A 16,654-nucleotide genomic window follows, 5' to 3' on the forward strand; every position below is an offset into this window, starting at 1 on the left:
TTGTAGGGTTTTCGAGCGAGATCGTTGCCAGTGCCCCTGGACTGGCTCTTGTGCGGGTGGCACATAAAAGACACCATTTCGAGCGTGGCCGTTTTCGTGCGGGTGACACGTAAAAGCACCCACTACACTCTCTGAGTGGTTGGCGTTAGGAAGGGCATCCAGCTGTAGAAACTCTGCCAAATTAGATTGGAGCCTGGTGTAGCCATCCGGTTGCACCAGTCCTCAGTCAAATCGTCCAACCCATGCTGGCATGGAAAGCGGATGTTAAACGATGATGATGATGATGTATATCATGATCATCATCATCATTTAATCATTTATTGTCCATTTTGCATGCTGGCATGAGTTGGATGGTTTGACTGAGGACAAGCAAGTTAGTAGGCTGCACCAGGCTCCAATTTGATCTGGCAAGGTTTCTACAGCTGGATGCCCTTCCTAACGCCAACCACTCAGAAAGTGTAGTGGGTGCTTTTTACATGCCACTGGCATCGGAGCTAGTCAGGGGCCACTGGCATCAACCACATTCAAATGGTGCTTTTTATGTGCCACCAGTATGGAGAGCCAGTCGGGCAGCACTGGTATCAACACATGCTCGAATGGTGCTTATTACGTGCCACCAGCTTGGGTGCCAGTCAAGTGGCATTGGCATTGGCCATGACTACAATTTCACTTGACTGAACAGGTCTTCTCAAGCACAGCATATTACCTGATGATTCAACGGTACTTTTAAATGGGCTGGTTATGCAACACTGGCATGAGCCACGGCTGTATTCTCTCTTCACTTGCCGGATTTTCTCAATCACAGCATATCTCCAAAGGTCTCAGTCTCTTGTCATTGCCTTTGTGAGGCCCAACATTCGAAGATCGTGCTTCACCACCTCACCCCATGTCTTCCTGGGTTTACCTCTTCCACAGGATCCTTCCACTGTTAGGGTGTGACACTTCTTCACACAGCTGTCCTCATCCATATGCAACACATGACCATACTGGCACAGTTGTCTCTCTGCTTATGTCCAACTTTTCTCTCAGGGCACTTATACTGTTGTGTATGCATACTGACATTACACATCCAGCAGATCACACTAGCTTCATTTCTTTCAAGCCTACGCATGTCCTCAGCAGTCATTGCTCATGTTTCACTGCTGTGTAGCATATATCATATATGTACATATTATGTGCATGTATGTGTGTATATAGATATGTATATATCTTGTGAGTTTCAAGGCAACCTTACTAGCGCAGGTGCCACGTATACTCTATAAAGTGATTGATATTAGAAAGGTATCTCAAACAAAGAAGCTATACCAAAAAATGAGACATTGGAACCAGATGTAATCCTTTAAGCTATTGGATCTTGTTGAATCATCCAGCACATACCAGCTTGCTAGGTAGACATGATATGATGATGGTGATGATGATGTGTACATGTATATCATCATCATCATCATCATCATCATGTCTGTTTTTCCATGCTGTGTGGGCAGGATGGGTCTTCTCTAAGTACAATGTCTTGCCTCTTGTTGTGATCCATTTTCAACTCCTTTATGTGGTTCAGCCTTCTCTTATCTCCTTTCATTTCTACTCATGTCTTTCTCTTCCACTTGGATCACTTGGCAATTCTGTGCCCAACTGTTATCCTTCATATGCATCACCTATCCATACCAACACATTCTCCTGTTTTTCACACTACATCTGATTTCTCTTGTACTCAGTTTTTTTTTTCTCTCAGATTATTTGTCTTCTCCTCGTTCATACACACTAACATTACATATCCAGGTGAGCAAGCTTGCCTCCTTTCTTCCCATCCTTTGCACATCTTCTATTTGCGGTGCCCATGTTTTTCTACCATGCAATCCTAGGCTTTGCACTCAAGCTTCATACCATCTGCCCTTCACTTGAAGAGAGAATATATCTTACTTAGTGGTAGAGGTGATAACTCTCTGAACGTTTTTTCACTCTCTTCTTACTCTGGCTGCTATACTTTTCAAGCATCCACCTCCACATTACACTAATGCTTTGTTGTGTTTCCTTGGTAAAAGAAGCTTTCAACTACTTCTAGGCACGTGAAAGAATTATATTCACAGGTGTTCTTACTACTGACTTCTTCTGTACATCTGCCATATATAAAGTCATTTTTTTATATCAGCTGCATGTGATGCTACTGCATCTCTTATACACTAATAATTTACAATGGATACACAAAATGGAATTCCCACCCACACATATTTTCATATATCAAACACAGCTGTTTCCCTGACTGCAAAAGTGGCACAACTACAACTGGCCATTGCACCATGACTGTGCTCACTCACACCTCCCTCAAGACTAGTTTTTGACAAAGAATCAAAAAATGGTAGTCATTCCATACCTTCTGCACTCATTTTACCTTATTCCTCTGTGACTTTGTTGTGTTTCCAAAAATGAAATTGAAGTTGGAAGGTGCTGCTCAAGATGATAGATGATGGTAGATAAAATTCAAATGGAATTGTAGAGCAGTGTTTGACAGTCTTTAGGAAAGGTTTTTACATTTTCAGTGGGATTATTTTGAGAGAGATGGTGCCCAAATATAAATAATATATGAAATACATTATTTACTGGTGTGCATTTTTTTACCTGGTATGGGAACATTATATTATCAGCTCATATGCTTGTGTGTGTGTGTGTTTGGGGCTGTATTAATGTTTGCATAATACCTGTGTTGTATCAAAATGCATTGATATTTCAACAAATAGAGTTTGATAACCAAAGTGTACAAGACTGAAATAAGTAAACTAGAACTGTTGAAGTTTGTGCCCCAGCTCGGTTGCCATAGTCCAATGACCTAAACCAGTGAAAGAACATATACAAGTCTCTCTCTCAAACTCTCTTGATATATATATATATATATATATATATATATATATATATATATATATATATATCAATGTCTATCACCCCCAAATGAGATTGAGGGTAAGTTACCTCACCTGTCCATGACTCTAAAGTGTTTTAACACCGGTGACATGAGAGTTTTATACTTCCCTATGACATTGCAGCCACCAGAAAATGCACAAAGCATATACATAAAAAGCATCCAGTTCACATTGTGAAGTGGTTGGCATTTGGAAGGGCATCCAGCAGTAAAAATTGTGCCAAAAGTAACCTTGCCTGTGCTAGTACCGTGTAAAAAGCACTGAATCCACTCTGCAGAGTGGTTGGTGTTAAGAAGGGCATCCAGCTATAAAGATCCTGCCAAAGCAGACACAGTATCCTGAGGTAGTTTTCTAACTGGCTGGCTCCTGTCAAACTGTCCAACCCATGCATGCATTGAAGACGGGCATTAAGCGATGGTAATGATACACACACATACAATGACATGCATATTTATTCTTAATACATTCCAGTAGATTTGAAAGTAGATATGCTAATCACTATTGTGTTCCTAACACATTTGATTCATTAACACAAGGGATTCTGGGACAGTTTGTGTTTCAATGTCAAATGAATATGCAAGTCTTCATTCTGATTCTTGCTGTTCACTGTGCATATGATGATTTAATATACGATGGTAGTCTCTCATAGTTCAAGAAATACGTTTCTGCAATTTCTTGCTGAAAAGCCTGCACATTAGCTCACTCCCTCCATCAAATTGACATTGCATGTACAGGTGCACAGTGTACCTCACTTTATGTGCTGAAGTGATTGCAGAGCAACATGAGATGAAGTATCTTGCTTAAGAACACAACACTCTAGCTGGTCCAGAAATTGAAACCACAGTTGCGAGTGCCGCTACACCCTAACCACTAGAACATACACCCTCACTAATATATATATCATCATCGTCATTTAACATCTGCTTTCCATGCTAGCATGGGTTGGACGATTTGACTGAGGACTGGTAAAACCAGATGGCTACACCGGGCTCTAGTCTGATTTGGCAGAGTTTCTACAGCTGGATACCCTTCCTAACGCCAACCACTCCGAGAGTGTAGTGGGTGCTTTTACGTGCACACACACACACACACACACACACACACACACGCACACATACATATGTATTACTAAACCCATGTATCTTAACTGCATTAACAATATGCAAATTGTGTGTCCATGTATGATGTTTTAACTTCTGCTCTTTAAATATTCTACACTAATTTCTTTTTTTTTTTCCTTAGATTGGTTCTTCTCAGAAATGTCACATTTGGACCAAAGAAAGGCACAGTAAGATCAATTCTTTTTAATTGCATTACTGATTTCACATTTTCGCATTAGGCCAGCAGTTTTGTGGGAACGGGTTCAGTTGATTACATTGACCCCAGTGTTCAATTGGTGCTTATTTTATCAATCCTGAAAGGATGAAAGGCAAAGTCAACCTTGGCAACATTTGAACTCAGAATGTAAAGATGGACAAAAATTCATTTTAATACTAGTAATATTAGTTGCATTTAGATGCAGGCATGACTTGTGATCAAGAAATCTGCTTTGAACCATATAATTCCAGGTTCAGTCTCATGATATGACACCTTTGGCAAATGTCTTCTGTTACAACTTTAGGCTGACCAGTACTTTGTAAGTGGAATTTAGTCAATGAAAATTATGCAAAAGCCAGTCATGTGTGTGTGTAGAAACCATGCCAAATCAGACTGGAACTTGGTGCAGCTCTCCGGCTTACCAGTTCCAGTCAAACCATCTGGCCCATGCCAGCATGGAAAGCAGACACTAAATGATGATATACACACACACACACACATATATATGTATGTATGTGTGTGTGTGTGTATGTATGTATATAAGGATCTCAGACAGGCTGACAGGGAACAAAGATTTCATGTGTAACAGTGGCAGAGGTGTTGTTGGTGAAAAGATTATTCTATAAACGAAACTCTCAATTGACCACAAGGTTTTTTAGAAATAGTTGATAACTTCCATTTACCTAAAAAGCAATGGTGGTGGTAGTAATGATGATGACAGTGATGACATACTTATGCAATATGAAGACGAGATGAAGAATGACTACAACAAATGGCAAAATGCTGTTGTTGAAACCAATTCAGTCCATGCCGCTATGAAACAGAACATGGAACTGCTGCTGCTGATATGTGTGTCTTATCATCATTGTCATCACTGTTTTACATCTAATTTTCTTTGTTTGTATATGTTGGACAGGTTTTCTTCAGCACAGTTTCTGTCCCCTTCATCATTTTACCCATTCACATATATTACTTGAGTACCTAGTTTCATACAGACAGAATGACTCTTACTTTGCTCACTGTGCAGTGTTTTCTGATTGTTGTTGTAATTATGTTTTATTTTTCTCGTGTTTTCCAGAGATCAAAATCACGCGTAGAAAACTTTGGTAAGTTTTAATTTGGTACTGGTAAATTCTCTCACTTTTTATTTTACAAGGTTTGGGTAATTAAACACTCATCTCTTATGGATTTGCTGTGTTAAGAACAATGATTATTGGAGGGATATGAAAATTCATCCCTGCAGTGACCAACAAGTATATACATACACACTCATATATATATATACACACACACACGCACACATATAGCCATGTTGTACACTTGTAACTGGATATGCATATATGTTTCTATATTTACATCTTATAGACACCTATATCTATGGAAAAGCATAATCCTTATGCATTTATCTAGTTGTATAGGTAATTTCATGCAGTTACATATATACATTTGTCTACACTCAAATAATATCTATGAATATATATATTATTTGAGTGTAGACAAATACATTTATAAATAGCCACAATCCAGACCTTACCAAAAATGTCACTTTTAAAACTTCTTAATAGAAAGCTCATAACACAACACCAAATTCAGTCTGGTGTGGCCAACCGTATTAGCTACAAACATTATTCTGAAAACCTAAAATATGATAAAAACTAACCTTCTGTGCAAAGACTGTTGTGACCTGAATATGACACATTTGCTTACATGTTTACATCCACACTTGGTTGAACCACAAACAACAAAATACCACTATCAAACCAAAATAAATCTCTTCCCCATACATTTCTATCAGCCCCACCCTGCAAGCACCTACTTTCCTCTAAGTCTCCTCTAGTCTCCGTTTCCCACACAACTACATCCTCAGTCTACCTTCACCATACCTAATTATCATTACATTGTTTCATCTACCAAAAAGTAAGGCTGCCAAAGACTACAAAGCCAGAAAGAAACAAAATAAATCAGTCTAATGAATGTGAGCAAGCCAAAACCTTGAAGTCACTCAGCTTTTTTTCCAAACGAATTTAATATGTATATACTCTACTAAAAAGTTCTGAGTAATCCATCAGTTTAATGTGAAATTGCTTTTATATAAAACTTAACATAAAAACAAACAGTAATATATATTTGTGGCAGAAGATGATTTCAGTGATGATAATTATTATGGTGACTATGAGAATTGTGAGATTTTTTTTTTCTATCTCTGTTAAAGGTCCCAAGGAAGAACTGACTCTGTGCCTATGGTGTTTGAACCCTGGTGTGGTAAGTACTTTGGCTTATTATCCTCTGTAATGTATTCTTCATAAATTACCTAAATCGTGTGTGTTTGTATAGATTGCAGGTGTAGCTACTTGGTTAAGAAGTTAGCCTCACAACCATGTGTTTTCAGATTGGATTTCACTACATGACACTTTGGTGTAGGCTTAGATTGGTCATTGCTTTGTGAGTAGAATTTGGTGAACAGAAATTGAGCAGAAGCCTGTTAAAATATATATGTATGGCCTTGCCAAAATCTGTGTTTATGCTGTGTCTCTCTATCTTCCATAACTTAGCACATGTATGTATGTATATGTGTGTTATATATGTATATGTGTATATGTGAGTGTATGTGTTATATTTGTTTTTTATGTCCATCTTTCCATTCTAGGATGAGTTAGACAAATGTATTAGTGAAACATTGTTTTACAGCCAGAGACCAATCCTGTTGCTAACTTTTGTTTTTCAAGGAAGAGATTACATATTTCACAGAACTACAAAGATACAAACAAGCAGACAATTTGTTGACAGGAGAATGTGACAACAACAACACCACTTGTAGCTCACTAATTTCACTGAACATTAATATAAACAAACACATTTATGTACACACATGTAAGTATATAAATATGTGATAAGTTCCCTTTAGTTTCCATCTACCAAATTCAGTCACAAAGCTTGCTTGGCCTAGAACTAGTAGAAGACACTTGTGTGTGTGTTTCTGCCTTTTTTTTTTGTCTTTTTTTGACTTTGTACTCTTATTGTGATGTAAACAAAGCATCTCTGTCATATAAGCGATATTGTGTGATTGCAATCTGCTGCACTGAACTAGGGGAAAGTATCACCTTACCTGAAAACAGATGTTGGTTGGCAACAAGAAGAGCATCTGGCCAAGGAAAATCAACTTCAACAAATCCCATTTGAACCATGCAAGCTAAGAAAATTAGATATTAAAATGATGGTGATAATGATGATGATGTTTGTGTTTAAATGCTAGCAGTGTCATACAGTTAACTTAACTGATACTGTTTTATCAACTCTGTTAGCAACAAACCTATTTTGTATTTAGCTTCTTGATTGTTTGCATTTTTCTTTCTTTTGTGTGTGCTTTTTTTTTTTAAATCTTGTAATCTAGAAACTTCTGTATTCTACAGACATTCAGTGATTTTTCTGGCACCCGAAGTGTGATCATCACCAGTGGTACCCTCTCACCCATGGTATCATTTCAGTCAGAACTGGAATTTCCATTCTCAGTTCGAATGGAAGCAAGGCATGTTATACCAGCTTCTCAGGTAAATAATCTTAATAAAAACCGATTGATTGTTTGGCACTTTTTTTTTCTTGACTAAGTTATCTCATAGTAGGAGTATAGCTTCAATATTTAAGAGTAAAGCTCAAGTGCTGAATTTCATTCACTCTCTTGTAACATAATAGGTATTGTCTTAGGTGTTAAATCTTGCCTGTTTAGGTATTTCGAGTGTTAGACCTCATACCCTATCTTGTATTAAATTAGAGTTGGGCTTAGTTATAGGAATTCACTTGCCTTCTTTAGTAAATTATTTTGTAACACATTAAAAACTTCACCTTTGCCTCTCAGGTTAATTTTTTTTTCTATGAAGGTAAAGTTCTCATCATCATCATTTAACGTCCACTTTCCATGCTAGCATGGGTTGGACAATTTGACTGAGGACTGGTGAAATCAGATGTCTACACCAGGCTCCAATCTGATTTGGCAGAGTTTCTACAACTGGATGCCCTTCCTAACGCCAACCACTCCGAGAGTGTACTGGGTGCTTTTACGTACCACTGGCACGAAGGCCAGTCAGGCGGTACTGGCAATGGCCATGCTCAAAATGGTGTATTTTACATGCCACCTGCACAGGAGCCAGTCCAGCGGCACTGGCAACGACCTCGCTTGAATGTCCTGTCACGTGCCACCGACACAAGTGCCGGGAAGGCGACACTGGTAACGATCTAACTTAGGGAAAACATCTCACCCCTTTGGTAACATTTCTAAAATATTTCCAAGCATCTACATATTAATTCATAGTAATTCCAACTTTCTGAGAACTGCTCACTTCAGAAGTGAAATCTTTTCTCAAAATACTCATTGATTCCTTTGACACACAGCACTCCACAAAATGTGTTCTTACTATCATACTGAACTCTACATATCAGATCTCTAACTTTCCTGGTTACTAAGCTACACATTATCATAATACTGTACCTCACAAAACATGACCTGTCATACTTCCACACTGTACCCCACAAAACATGCCCGAGTCATTGCATTTCACATACCTTATTGTCACATTGCATCCCACAAAATGTGTCCTGATTACAATACTTCACTTAATACATCTCAGTGTCACACTTCACTCTATACAGATCTTTGATTGCCACATTGCACATCACATGCAACTTATTCTGACTTAAATCAATGAGGGACCTATATGTGGACAACTTATCTGCTAGAAATAGCTGAGTCTCTCTCAAATCACGCCCTATAGTCTTAAAACAGGAAACATTAGGCAGTGTAGTCTGAGGTATAATATATCTAGCATAAAAAAGGACAGCCATGGAGGTTATGTCTTTAATTTCCAATAATATGAATAATCAGATGACCTAATGAGAGAGCCTCTATATTATTGTTCGAGTTGCCAAATCTCATTCTTCCTTCTTAAAAAAAAATAAAAATAGATACTGGAACGTCTTTGACTTTAGGTCTGTTCGATCGAAACTGACCTGGTGCTAAACAACAACAATAGTAACATCATCAGAAAAGACAGCCCCCTCTTCCGTAAATATGATGCTTTTGTTGTTTAACTTAGATCAAACCTGATTGAGCAGACTCATGATCAAAGACATTGCAACCATGACCATCATGTTATTTTAAGAAAGAGTATGTAGCACCGCGTTTTTTTTATGTTCTTTACTTATTTAAGCCAGTTATGTATTATTTGACTGCTATTTCTAGCGCTTCAAGAGATCAATATTGAGATGAAGTGAGAAAGTCCAGCCTTTGCTTCTACCTTTGTTATATAATCGATTTGTTTATTTCAGGTTTTGGTGAGGGCCATTGGATGTGGACCTTCTGGAAGGTCACTTGTGGCCACCTACAAACATACTGAAACTTTTGCCTTCCAGGATGACCTTGGTGACATTGTTTGTGACGTCTGTATGGTACGTTCCAAAGACATTTTTTTGCTGTGGTGAATGGGTGGGTGGCAGTGACATTAACAGAAATACTGGTACTTCGGATGCCTAAAAACCTGACCACTAGGGGAGGCCATCCAGCTATGCCAAAGCTGACATTGGAACATGGCTTGTCGGTTTCTCATCTAATCTATGCAAGCCTGGAAAAACACATAAAATGATGAGTGGTGATGCTGCTAAGGAAGACTGCAGACAAGAGAGATATCACTACCAATATGGGGGCATAATTCCGCTAAATGCAGGGTTTGAGATTTTGGCCAAGATACTTATGGGCAAATCGGCACTTGTCTATCAGGGCATGGATCTGTGTGATTCTGATAGATTTCTTCTCAGCCTTGTGATACATTGTAGAGAAGGTGGGTAATAAACCTGGATTGAGTTGGGTTCTTGACCTGCAACATTTTAAATAAAATAATAAAAATTATTATTATTAAGGTGGTGAGCTGGCAGAATTGTTAGCACACTGAACAAAATACTACTAAGCATTTTGTCTGGCTTTACCTCCTGCCGTAGTTGACTTTGCTTTTCATCCTTTCATTGTCAATAAAACAAGTACCAGTTATGCACTAGGGTCGATGTAATTGACTAACCCTTCCAATCAAATTTCAGGCCTTATGCCTATTGTAGAAAGGAGTATTATTATTATAATTATTATCATTATTTTCTGAGTTCAACCCCGACTGGTACTGGGATCAGTTTAATTAACTGTCTCCTTCTACCAAATTTGAGACCTTGTGTGTATTTTAGAAATCAGTATAATAATAAAGAAATTCTGGAAGCATGTGGCTTAGTGGTTAGAGTGGTGCACTCATGATTGTAAGATTGTGGTTTCAATTTCTGGACCGGGCAATGCATTATGTTCTTGAGCAAGACATTTCATTTCACATTGCTCCATTCCACTTAGCTGGCAAAATGAGTACTCTTGTGACAGACTGGCATCCCACAGAATTCAGGAAACCAGCCTGGAAAGATCTTTGATCTGTTTTTTTAATAAAGAAATTATTATTGTTATCATTGCTGCTGCTGCTATTACTACTATCTTTTTTTCTTTTTTTAGAGAACACCTAATGGCGTGTTGTGTTTCTTGTCTTCCTATAGTCTGCTTGATAAACTTTGCAAAAGATGGCAGGTATGTACTTAAAAAATATGCTCCACATTCATTTTCTGTCTTGCTTCCATAAATTATGACATGTCCGACACAGTTTCATTGATATTCCCTCCTTGTTAATATGCTGCTTAGTTCCTGGTACTCCTTTCATATGCATCTTACTCTAACCACCATTACCAAGTCCAATCCACACCCTCCGTTCAGCATGTCTCCTAAATAACGTCTTCACTCTATTTCCAAGACACAGCTCAACATTCCCTCATTCTGCGGCTCTCTCCATACACTTATTATTCTTAAAGATAGCTACCTAATTACTTACTAACCTGCACACACAATCACATTTTCAATTAGCCCATTCAGCATATATTGTACATTTAATGGGGTTCATTCCAACACACTTCCTGTATATTGCACATGGTTACTTCTTGTTTTTTCCACTTCACCACATGCTTTTATCCTTTGCCGTGATCTTTGTCTCTTCTGTACATTCCTTCCACCCATTCATCTCCTCCTATCTAGCCACACACTCTGCTCTTGACAGCTATTCTCATTATAAACCTTCCTTTATGCTTTGAGCCAGTAGCTTCGTCACAACTATAAATAGTAAAGGGCTTGATAATGACCCTTGATGTATTCTAACTTTCACTTCAAATGCATCATTATTCTATCCTTTGTGCTTATAATTGTGCACATTCTCTCTCATGCATTGTCATCACTAATCTAACCAGTCATTCCTCCACTCCGAGCTCTTTCATTGCTCATCTTACCACTTCACATGGAACTCTATTGAAAGCTTTCTTCAGATCAATAAACACAAGAACCAATTTATTCCTCTTGATCATGCACTCATCATCATAATGTCCACTTTTCCTTCCTTGCATGGGTTGGACAGTGCTTCAAAGTAGATTTTCTATTGTAAGATGCCTACCCAGTCACCAACCCTTACCTTTTTCTAAGCAAGATAATATTTCCCCATGACCAGACATGTTTTCACAGAATATTGGAAATAAAAGGCATTCGGTCACAACAATCATGTGATTTCAATACATGGAGACTACCGTTGGTCATGCCTCTTCCAAGAATAAATCGAGACTGTATTTTATCAATCTTCACTTTCTTATTCTTTTCTCTAGCCCTCTTTCCAATACCTTTATACCACACTCCAATAATTTAATTGCCTCCATGCAATTCACAATCATGGGGTTTGCTTTTTTCTTTCTACAGATTGAGAGTACTTCACTCCCATCCCATCGGAGTACAGTTTTCTTTCACTTCTAACCTACAAATCTATCATTTCTTCATAACCTCAACTTCCTATTCCTTTAACATTTTTTCCATAATTCCTGCGAGCCCTCCTGCTTTTCTTAATGCAACTTCAACTTCTGTTTCATTTATCTCCTTTGTCAGCCCTAGAACTGGATTACTCTCTTTGTTTCCATCCCATTCATTCTCCATATTTAAAACATCTACGACAGTGAACCACAGATAGATCTGCTGGAAACATGTAACCAACCATAAATTGCAATATAAAATATGTACATATATGTTATATCACTACATCCTTTACAGAATCAAAAATTGTAGTATTTCTTATATTTTTATTTTTTAACCTTATTCAAGGCCATTGGATTATGGAAAAAAATTGAGGAACGGAAAGTAATTGTAATGGAACCACGAACAGGAAGGAAAGAAGATTTTACAAAAGCTTGGCAAAAATTCAAAGTTTATGCTCAAGGAGACTTCACAGGTGAATTACAGTGCCGTTGTTGTTATTGTTGTTACTGTTACTTTGTGTTATTGTTTAGTTTGAGGTCAGCCCTCATCCAGTAGACTTGTGATCAAAAGTCTTTCAGCCATGGCAGATATAGTATATCTAGATTTCAAGGAGAATTGACTGATATTTCTAGCGAATTGAACAACCACATAGAACGTCTCTCCCCCATATGAGGGAGCTTCACCATGTACACACCCAACCTCACCAACATTACCACATACACATTCAATCTCACCCACCACCAGCTACTATCATTACTACCACTCACCACCACCATCATCACACCAACCTCACCACCATTACTAAAACCACACCAACTTCACCACTACATCAACCTCACTGTCACCACATAATCTCAAGACCAATACTTTCATCACAATTATGACTAACATCACCACCACAACATTACCACTACTAACACCACCACCACCACAACATTACCACTACTAACACCACCACCACCACCACCACAACATTACCACTACTAACACCACCACCAACACCACCACAACATTACCACTACTAACACCACCACCACCACCACCATCAACATTTACTACTGATCCTTAGTAAGCTCAACACCATCATGTCACCCTTCTTCTTTCAGATTCCATGGAGGAAAAAGAAGATATCACACAAGATGGTGCCTTATTCTTAGCAGTGTGTCGGGGTAAAATCAGTGAGGGGATAGATTTTTCAGACAACAGTGCAAGGGCTGTCATAACGGTATTATCAATCAACTTCTCTTTCTCTCTCTTATTATTCTATACACACACGGTGCAACAGTAGCAATGCCCTTTTTTATTTAGAAATTTTTATAAAACAAAATAAGAGATGTAGGTTCAATTTCCATGCATACTAATGTCCATTTTTTCTTCAGTTATAGGGCTTTATATGCCATAATATTAGACTATTTTCTATAGTAAATATACAATGAAGGCTTATAATTATATTTACAAAATTTCAATTGCCACCATTTCCTAATTCACACACAATTTGCATACACACACACACACACATCTCCAAGTATATTATGTCATTTCTTTTTTCTCCAGGTTGGAATCCCTTACCCTAATGTGAAGGATATTCAGGTACGTTGAAACTTTCGGCCTTGGTTTAAGATACCAATCTTACTTCATCTTTTTCTCCTCTCTACCTATTTACCTATGTATCAGCTTCTCTCTTTCCCGCATATTGACTATGGCAATGGCCATATCCTGATGGTAGTTGAATTTTGTTTTCTCTCCTGATAACTGAAACTTTTGTCTCAGCTAGATTTATCTTGCAGCCTCTTGATTGTAGGCTTCCACATTAAGAATTATTTAACAGATTCAGCTATGAGAATTAGTCCATTGGCATACAAATGTGTCCACTCTATTATTCTTAGGTTATTTCAAGAAACTAGGAAGACATTCCATGTTCCAACATGATAATGACTCTAAACACACATCAAAGATGACGACTAAGTTTTTATCATGTCACCTGATTTAAACCTAATAGAACATCTGTGGGGTATTTTGAAAAGGAAGATTGTGGAGAAAAAACCCTGCAATGTAACACAGTTGAAAGATATTCAGACCTTTGGCGATATGCTGTGCTTGAGAAGATCCATCAAGCCAAGTAGACTAGGTGATTGTTACATTACTTAAATATAGGTGAGAGTGGCAACAGGAAGGGCATCCAGCCATTAAAAAAAAATCTGCCTCAACGAATTCTGTCTGATCTATGCAAGTATGGACAACTGGACATTAAAACAATAGTGATGAGGATGAAAATTTTCTTACATGTGAGGAATCTGGCTGAGGTTTCCCCTCTATCCTATCTCTTGTATGTAGCACACATCTACTCGTCTTTACTATAGGATCTCTTCAGATTTATTTTACATCATGCAGCTCTGAAGTATTGTACATGACAAGAAGTGGGGTGTTTCCAGTGATAGATGAGTTGTTTGATGTTTGTTTTCTGTTACTGAAAGGAAGAGAGCTGATGAAACATAATTACTTCAAGTGTTCCTTCTACATATATTCAGGTTTCATTAAAGAAGGAGTATAATGAACTACACAAAAGGACCAAAAACTTACTTCCAGGAAATGATTGGCTAGAAATCCAGGCTTTCCGTGCCCTAAACCAAGCCCTTGGCAGATGTATTCGACATAAGTAAGATTTTAAGACATCTTTCATTTAGAAATTTTAATATTTCACAGTATATGTCTGGCTGAAGATGTAGGTTCACGTTAGTCATATGACCATTTAACACTAATATGAACCCATATTCAGACTTTTTTGAACACTTTGCAATCAGAAGTAAGTAGTACATCTGGCAATGACTGGAGTTGTGGCTTAGCTTTAGGTCTGCTGGATTAGGCCAGCTATGATTTAGCAGATCTGTTATCAAAGGTCTCCTACCTATGACCATCTTGTCTTTATATCAAACATAGTGTATCTTGATTTATATTACTTAATATGTCCTCCCTTTTCTAAGGTGGTAGGGTGTGATTTGAAGAAAATTTAATTGGTATTTCTAGCAGTCTGAGTGAGCACCTAGTTATTCCCTCATTATTTCTATAAACTTGAGTTGTATCCAGAGTGAGATTTTCTATTCATTTTATCGGATAAAACTGAGACTGAGCTCTGTCTCTTGTGAGAAACAGCAACCCTAATAATAGAAATTCTATAATTACAGAGATATGTAGTGTATTTGTCATCATAGCCAATGTTGGACATCAAAAGACAATACTTGACTTGTGTTTCATAAATTTAAAGATGTGAGAGATAAATCTCCTACTTATAGGGAACTGCTCTATCTGAAGTAACATTTCTAAAAGAATTTAGTAAGAAAGGGACCAAAATTTCCTGAGATTAAGTGGAATGAGGGATCTCATACCGTGAACTAGTTCCATGAGATGAAGGAATAAAGCATAAATCTCTTCATGGATATAACACGAGTCAATGCAACCAACAATAGCAAATAATTTGATGCTTATTCCTCACAGATGGGTGAATGGATTCATAGATATTCTGGTTTTATCAAGAAATCTTTGATAAGTCATAAAGTATTAAGTTCATGTCTGCTGTTGTTGTTTCATTGTATATTTGCAGGTAGATTATTTATTCTACATTACCTAAATTCACCTAGCTATATAGACTGGATACATCAGTCTATATGTCTTTAGACTGTCTAGTATTGTTGGTTACACCACCTGGTATTATAGTCAAGAGCAGAGATTTATCTCTTGTCCACTTCATTGCATAAAACCGACTTTCTCAGTCACCAGATTAGCTAGAAATTTGATTTTAGGTAGAACAGTGCTTCATAGAGAAAGAGATTTATCTTTCATCCCTTCATCCCATAATACTTAGGTCTCTCAGTTATGAAATCATTTAGAAATGTTAATTCAGAAAGAGTAGTGTTCTATACAACAAGAGAGATTTCACTCTGATCCCCTTAAATCTATGAAAGAAGAGCCAAAGTCTCTGCCAACTTGTGCCTGCTATAATGATGGATACACCACATATCCCATTAATTATAGCATTTGCATAGCGTTGTTCTCTCATTCTCTTTTTCAGATCTAATAATACCTGGGGTTGTTGCTCTTTACAGAGAAGCTGCAGCTGTTGATATTTACACCCTCATCCAGCCATAAAATATAAGCAGCACTAAGAAGATCCATTTGGGTTTTTCAATTGTAATCTCTTACTTGAAGAAAACTGGGAGACACCTCAGTATTAATTAATGAATTAATTAAACCAACCCCAGTGTTTGATTAGTGCTTCATTTTATTGAATTCAGAAAAATAAAAGGCAAACTTGACTTGGTGGGAATTGAACTCAGAACATACGGAGCCAGAACTAGACAGTTTTTCCATGCTCTAACAATACTGTCAATTCAATGCCTTAACCATTATCTCTTATAATAGAATATCATTTGAGCGAAACCAAATGGAAATGTTGCCATCTTATAGTAGGTTTCTTGCTGAATATACACACACACACACATATATATATATATATATATATGATTGACCGTTGACTGGACACTATTCAATTTTTTTTCTCCGTGTTTTTCTCCTT

The 16,654-nt window shown here is 37.5% G+C and overlaps 1 protein-coding gene across 1 annotated transcript in view; it reads left to right on the top strand.

Moving 5' to 3' along the window:
- The window catches only part of LOC106871478 (Fanconi anemia group J protein homolog), a 52,155-nt gene that overhangs the window by 26,286 nt on the left and 9,215 nt on the right, over positions 1–16,654 (top strand). The window contains exons 16-25 of the mRNA XM_014917954.2: positions 4,155–4,200; positions 5,308–5,335; positions 6,442–6,491; positions 7,640–7,777; positions 9,549–9,668; positions 10,759–10,830; positions 12,430–12,556; positions 13,191–13,309; positions 13,639–13,674; positions 14,613–14,740. Of these exons, the coding sequence (XP_014773440.1) occupies positions 4,155–4,200; positions 5,308–5,335; positions 6,442–6,491; positions 7,640–7,777; positions 9,549–9,668; positions 10,759–10,830; positions 12,430–12,556; positions 13,191–13,309; positions 13,639–13,674; positions 14,613–14,740 (864 nt within the window). The remainder of the gene's footprint in view (positions 1–4,154; positions 4,201–5,307; positions 5,336–6,441; positions 6,492–7,639; positions 7,778–9,548; positions 9,669–10,758; positions 10,831–12,429; positions 12,557–13,190; positions 13,310–13,638; positions 13,675–14,612; positions 14,741–16,654) is intronic.

This window comes from Octopus bimaculoides, chromosome 6 (genome assembly GCF_001194135.2).
Source record: "Octopus bimaculoides isolate UCB-OBI-ISO-001 chromosome 6, ASM119413v2, whole genome shotgun sequence".
Taxonomy (NCBI): Eukaryota; Metazoa; Mollusca; class Cephalopoda; order Octopoda; family Octopodidae; genus Octopus; species Octopus bimaculoides.